The sequence below is a fragment of the Tachysurus vachellii genome, chromosome 15 (assembly GCF_030014155.1).
Source record: "Tachysurus vachellii isolate PV-2020 chromosome 15, HZAU_Pvac_v1, whole genome shotgun sequence".
NCBI classification, from domain to species: Eukaryota; Metazoa; Chordata; class Actinopteri; order Siluriformes; family Bagridae; genus Tachysurus; species Tachysurus vachellii.
Genome location: NC_083474.1, coordinates 624431 through 630563, shown reverse-complemented (window position 1 = coordinate 630563; position 6133 = coordinate 624431). Strand labels below are relative to the sequence as shown.

At 39.5% G+C, this 6133-nt stretch overlaps 1 protein-coding gene across 4 annotated transcripts in view; it reads left to right on the top strand.

Moving 5' to 3' along the window:
- mffa (mitochondrial fission factor a) overlaps nt 1–3673 on the top strand; it is a 10406-nt gene extending 6733 nt beyond the window's left edge. For 3 of the 4 annotated variants that reach the window (XM_060888027.1, XM_060888029.1, XM_060888030.1), the window contains 3 exons: nt 574–627; nt 2510–2582; nt 2801–3673. In XM_060888027.1, coding sequence (XP_060744010.1) covers nt 574–627; nt 2510–2582; nt 2801–2932 — 259 coding nt within the window. In that variant the 3' untranslated portion in view covers nt 2933–3673. The remainder of the gene's footprint in view (nt 1–573; nt 628–2509; nt 2583–2800) is intronic. The other variant, XM_060888031.1, reaches the window with a different exon arrangement.
- Nucleotides 3674–6133: the final 2460 nt, after the last annotated feature.

The window sequence follows — 6133 nt, the reverse complement described above, 5'->3', positions numbered from 1 at the left end:
TGATCTCGTCCGTGTTCCTCGCTCAGAGACTTCAGGCTGAGAACACTGGAGGATCGGAGAAGCCACAGATTTGTCTTTTATTTGATTTTGTGTTTTCTTGTCTGTTATTCAGGATTAGTTCTTGTCGCATGTACAGACCTGCACCTTCACTGCATGCGGCTTGTTGCGTCTGCACTAGTTTGTGACGTGCGGTTCACTTCACTGTGTTGTGTTCACACTAGCAGTCAAACCATTTTATTATTATTCAGTAGTTATAGTCGAGATATGTAACGAATATGGATTAATGACATCACCAAAAAAGGAAAAAATGAACAGAATTTCTGATAAAGCTTTAAACATTCTTTGCATCTTATTTTAAACGTCCCAAATATTTGAATCACATGAGATTTCTAAATAATACTGAGTAATAATAATATTACATTTGAGGCAAAGATAAATAAATATGTTTATTGTAGTCTGCTGGGTTTGACTTATAGTGCAGTGTGTGTGTGTGTAGTTACTTGTCTGTATGTCTGTGTATGTCCTCCTTTATCTCTATTCTTTTTGTTCCTCCTCTCTCTCTCTCCTCCTCAGTAAGCCTTCTCTCAGGGGAGGTTCCACCTCCTCTAACCTCCAGCATGACAGCAGGTAACTCCTCTCACCTCATCCTTCTTCCCTTCACTCTTCACCCACAGCTTTTCCTTTCCTGCGTCCGAAGCTTCATTAAATCCCACGGTGTCCGTGACGAACTCGCAGCATCTGAAACTCCTGTTTTAGCTCCAGCGGTTTTACATCAGTCCTATAGAGATGTCGCGTATTTCAGTGTAGAATAAATGTTTACAGCTTCATGAAGCTTCTAAACGAAGGTCACTGTTTTAGACACGAGGTCCTTTAGAGAAACAGAGCATAGAAGGAAAAAGGAGCTGAAAAAGAGCGAAATTTCTCCTCCACACAGATGTTTATATTGTGTGCACACATGCAGCTGTGGAAGGTTTGTGCTACTTTATCTGCAGTGCCTTGCATAAATATTCACCCCCTCCTTCCTTTAACTGTTCCACATTCTGGCAATAAACTGTACTTATTTTATTTTTTTTTGCCATTTAGTTTACGCAAATTGACGCAAACGTTAATCAAATAAAAAACAGACTTTTGCTGGTTGCATAATTATTCACCCCCCCCGGGTCTGTACTTTGAAGAAACACTTTTCCTCTACGGTTACAGCCGCAGGTCTTATTTGTCTTTGCACATCTGCATCTGCTTGCCCACTGACATCTGGGTTTTGACTGGAGATTTGTTTAGTTTTTTAATTACATAATCACGAATGTGTAGCTTTGGCAGCAAATCTAACGTTGTTGCCTTGTTAGACCGTTTTCTTCTAGGATTGGCCTGTACTTTCTTCCTCTTATCCATCTGTCTATCTTCAGAATCAGAAAGAGCTTTATGGCCAAGTCTGCTTGTGAATACAAGGAATATGTTTTAGTGTCATTTACAGAGACAATAATAAAGTGTATGTACAGTTATGTACATGCTATAGATGGTAGAATGGAACAGAATAGAATGAGATGCAGGATGTACTACGATGGAGGTGGTAACAATTAAATATCAGATTATTGCACATTTAGCTGTTCATCAGGTAGATTGTCTGGGGGAAGAAACTGTTACTGGAGGTGATAAAGGTGTGTAAAGAGATGATCAAAACCTACCGTAAAACTCAATCAGATCTTCAGTAAGTTGTCGATTCACCACAGAGCTGAGGGATGGTGTCTTGTAGATGGTGATTGCTTTCAAAACTTTCCAGACCGAAGCTGAATCATTAGAAGTGAACTGAACCTCCAAACCTTCAGTGTAGCTCTTCTTAGCCGCTCTGATCTCCTTATTCAGAGTGTTCCTGGCTTGAGTGTACAAGACCCTGTCAACATTTCTGTAGGCATCTGTAGGTAAACCATGACTTACCCTCAGCTGGACCTGTTCCCCAGTCCCTGATGGTGAAAAGCGTGTCCACATCATGATGCTACCACAACCATGCTTTATTGTGATGATGATGATGATATTCTCAATGTGCTCAGCAGTATTGGGTTTCCATCACACATGGAACTTTGGGCCAAGGCCAGAAATTCTGGTCAGATTAGAAAACACTTGTCTTGTACTAGTGTTTTTTAACCATCTTGTATGTCTTTTTTTTTAAACCAAATCTTTCCACTGTTCCTTAAAGCCCAGCTTTTCTATAACGTTCTACCATCTGAGCTGTGGATCTCCAGCTCTGCCAGATCAACCTGCGGATCCTGCTTGCTTCTCTGACTAATTCTCTTTCCATTTTCATTAAGATATTCACTGGCGCTCGATCTCCAAAGTTTGGGATGTTTTTAATAACTGTGACTGATACGTTTCCTAAGTGCCAGAATGTTTATGCGAGGCACTGTGGTTAATCGATATGTACCATGAAGAACATGCTGAACTTACTTTAGAGTATAAAGTGTGTGTCATTGTCTGAAATTTGTGTTCATGGAGTATTTGTGCATTTTGCTGGCAGATTTGCGCTGGACACGACTATGGAAGGTGGAGAAGATCTGGCTGTGGCAGACGCTACAGCTTTAAGGAGACAGGTAAAACCCTCAGAAAGGTGGAAACATTTGTTAGATAACAAGCTTTTGGTTTTATGTTGCTTCTTCTTCTTCTTCTTCTTCTTCTTCTTCATTCTTTGTGCATCATTAAGCCAGGAGTTAGTTTAGTTTTATTACGTCAGCGTATTTTATTTGTGTGTGTTTGTTTGTGCTTTGCTGTCGTGATGGGGATTTTTTTTTCTCCGCACTTCTCTGTGCAGATCATCAAACTGAACCGAAGGCTGCAGCTCTTAGAGGAAGAGAATAAAGAGCGAGCCAAGCGTGAGATGATCATGTACTCCATTACTGTGGCCTTCTGGCTCATCAACAGCTGGGTGTGGCTCCGTCGCTGAATTAAACAAATTAAAATAAAATGAAAAAACACCTGGTTTCACCTAAGCTCCGCCTCCTCGCTTCAGGTGTCAAACATCAGCCCATGTCCCAAAGCTGGTGAGACTCACTGCCTGCACAGGACGACTCCTTCAGCTACAGGACGCTCCTCTTCATGTAGATTTGTCATTCTCTTTTTTTTTTAAACATCGGCATCATTGCTCAAGGCCGCGCATGAACCAGATGTTTGTATAAACATGTAAAAGTGCAGGGCTTTGTGATGCTGAATCTCTCTCTCTATATATATATATACACATACACATATATATAAACTAGTGTAGATGAGACTCAGCATCACAGAGCCCTGCGCTTGTATTCGGTCAGTTCTCGGATCATCTTACACCTCTTTGTATTCACAAATGCACAACAATACAGAGAAAGATGAGCCTGTTGTGGATGTCTGTAATGTATAAATATGGACCCAAGAAATGTGGACACGCTCGTCCCAAAGTTCTGCTGATAGCCGGAATGATAGTATTTAAGGAATGTTGTGACGATCGCCTCAGATTTCTGTAACGTCGTCGTCACGTCTTGAGGTTTTCCGTAACGTCCTGTCCTGTCTTTCTTGTGACGGATGTAACGATCGTGTTCAGAATGAGACCATGTTCAGAATGAGACCATAATGATGTTTTATTATTACTCTCTCTGTCATCCATATGCGCTATAACTACAGAGCACTTCTGTTTAAATAAAGAATAACGGTACATCCGTATTTACTGTCTTTTTTTTTCTGACCTTTTATATGCCATAAAACTAGGGAAAAAAAAAATAATCTTAAACTTCTCAATTCAGAGAAGTCTCATAATGAGTGAAGTTTCTATTGAAGAATCACCACAGAGACATTTTTATGAACATTAAGTTTTAGACACAACACAAATGGCCACTTTAAAAGAACCACTTGTGCTTTCATGCAGTTCTCTGATCGGTCATTCATGAAGCTAATTTCAGTTAATGTTCACAACAAACATCAGATTTTCACTCAACCCAAAAAACAAAGGTCCATTTCCACAGGCTGAACATGGTGTTAATGAGAGCCTGAGCAGTTTAATCCTACTTCTGTAACTCAAACCTGAACAATGGACCATGAGGTGAAGGAGCTACAACAGCTGAAGGTTTGATCACATTTACATTTAATTCATTCCTGAAGTTTACTTTACAAAACAAAAGACAGTTTTAGACGTGTGCTTAAAATATTTACACACATATTATTTGGATTCATACTGACATGATCTGTATTCTTTTATTGGTCTCTTTGTTAAATATCAATCTTTTTTTTAATTGCACAACAAGAACAATAACAATATACATTCATAGTATTACATTCATAATAGCATAAAAAAACTATACAGGGCAAAAAACAGAGTTTTCCAAAAAGAAAAGGATTCAAAAATTCTAGCGACGATTCTAATTTGCTTTTTTATTCCTTGCATTTTTTAGGGCCTCAGTATATAATGCTTAATCTTAAATAATATAATGTTAGGTTTATTATTATTCCATTTCTGTTTGTGTATGAGATATTTTCCGTACATAATTATCAAGTTAATCACCAAATTTTGCTCCAAAATCTTACTTTTATATAACAAAAATATATCTTTACCAGATAGTTGAATACACATTCAGTAAATAAATGTACTACTTGTCTCTCTGGATAAATCAAATGAATCACCTTATATATAATTTCTTTAACTTTATTGCTGAGGCAGTGTTTACTAGGTAAACTCCAGACCTCTTTCCATTCAATCTGACTATACATCGAGTTCCAAAAAGGTTTGCATTTAGGCAACAATGTACTTCTACATCATTTTTTTATATATACAAGTTATTAAATTGTTTATCTATCATTTTCACACCATTAATACTTAACTGATCTGTTTGGTGTTGGAGGGTCGATTCCCGCCTCCACCTTGTGTGTGTGGAGTTTGCATGTTCTCCCCGTGCCTCGGGGGTTTCCCCCAGGTACTTCGGTTTCCTCCCCCGGTCCAAAGACATGCATGGTAGGTTGATTGGCATCTCTGGAAAAATTATCCGTAGTGTGTGATTGTGTGAGTGAATGAGAGTGTGTGTGTGTGTGTGTGTGTGTGTGCCCTGCGATGGGTTGGCACTCCGTCCAGGGTGTATCCTGCCTTGATGCCCGATGACGCCTGAGATAGGCACAGGCTCCCCGTGACCCGAGGTAGTTCGGATAAGCGGTAGAAGATGAGTGAGTGAGTGAGAGTGACTGATCTGTATATAAGTCTCAGAATAGTCTCAGAGGATATATTTCCTGATAAAAGTTGAACAAGACTCACTGGGAATGGCATCAAATACTATTGCAAACTCCTGCAGTTACAGGGATCTTATAATGATTCAGGAATTCACAGTAATTAAGTGAAGTGAAGTGATGTGACGTGACATACGGCTAAGTACGGTGACCCATACTCAGAATTCGTTCTCTACATTTAACCCATCCAAAGTGCACACACACACACACACACACAGCAGTGAACACACACACACCATGAACACACACACCATGAACACACACACCATGAACACACACAATGAACACACACACACCATGAACACACACCCGGAGCAGTGGGCAGCCATTTATGCTGCGGTGTCCATGGAGCAGTTGGGGGGGTTTCGGTGCCTTGCTCAAGGGCACCTCAGTCGTGGTATGGCCGGCCCGAGACTCGAACCCACAACCTTAGGGTTAGGAGTCAGACTCTCTAACCATTAGGCCACGACTTCCCGTCAAGAGCTTCAAGAGATGTCCGTTATCCTTAAATAGCTGCCTCACCAAAATGATACCATTATCCTACCAATTTCTGTACAATAAAGATTTATTCATAGATGATGAGCATCCATAATACAAAAAGCTGTTCATGAAAAGAAGAAAGCTTTATCGTTATCTTGTTTACATCAAAATTACACCTCGAAATAAATTCTAAACCCTTCAATTTATGAAAAATGAATTCATGGATGATATTCCACATCTTGTCTTCAGAGTTTAAGTAGTTCTTTATCCGTTTGTTTTTAAATACACAGTTAGCGGTATTAAAGTCAAGTCCATTTAGACCACCATCTTCAGTTGGGTTACATGTAACTGTTCTTTTTATAATAATCTGCTCTGTTCCTCCAGATGAAATTGAACAAAATAGTATCTGGCTCTTTTATAACAG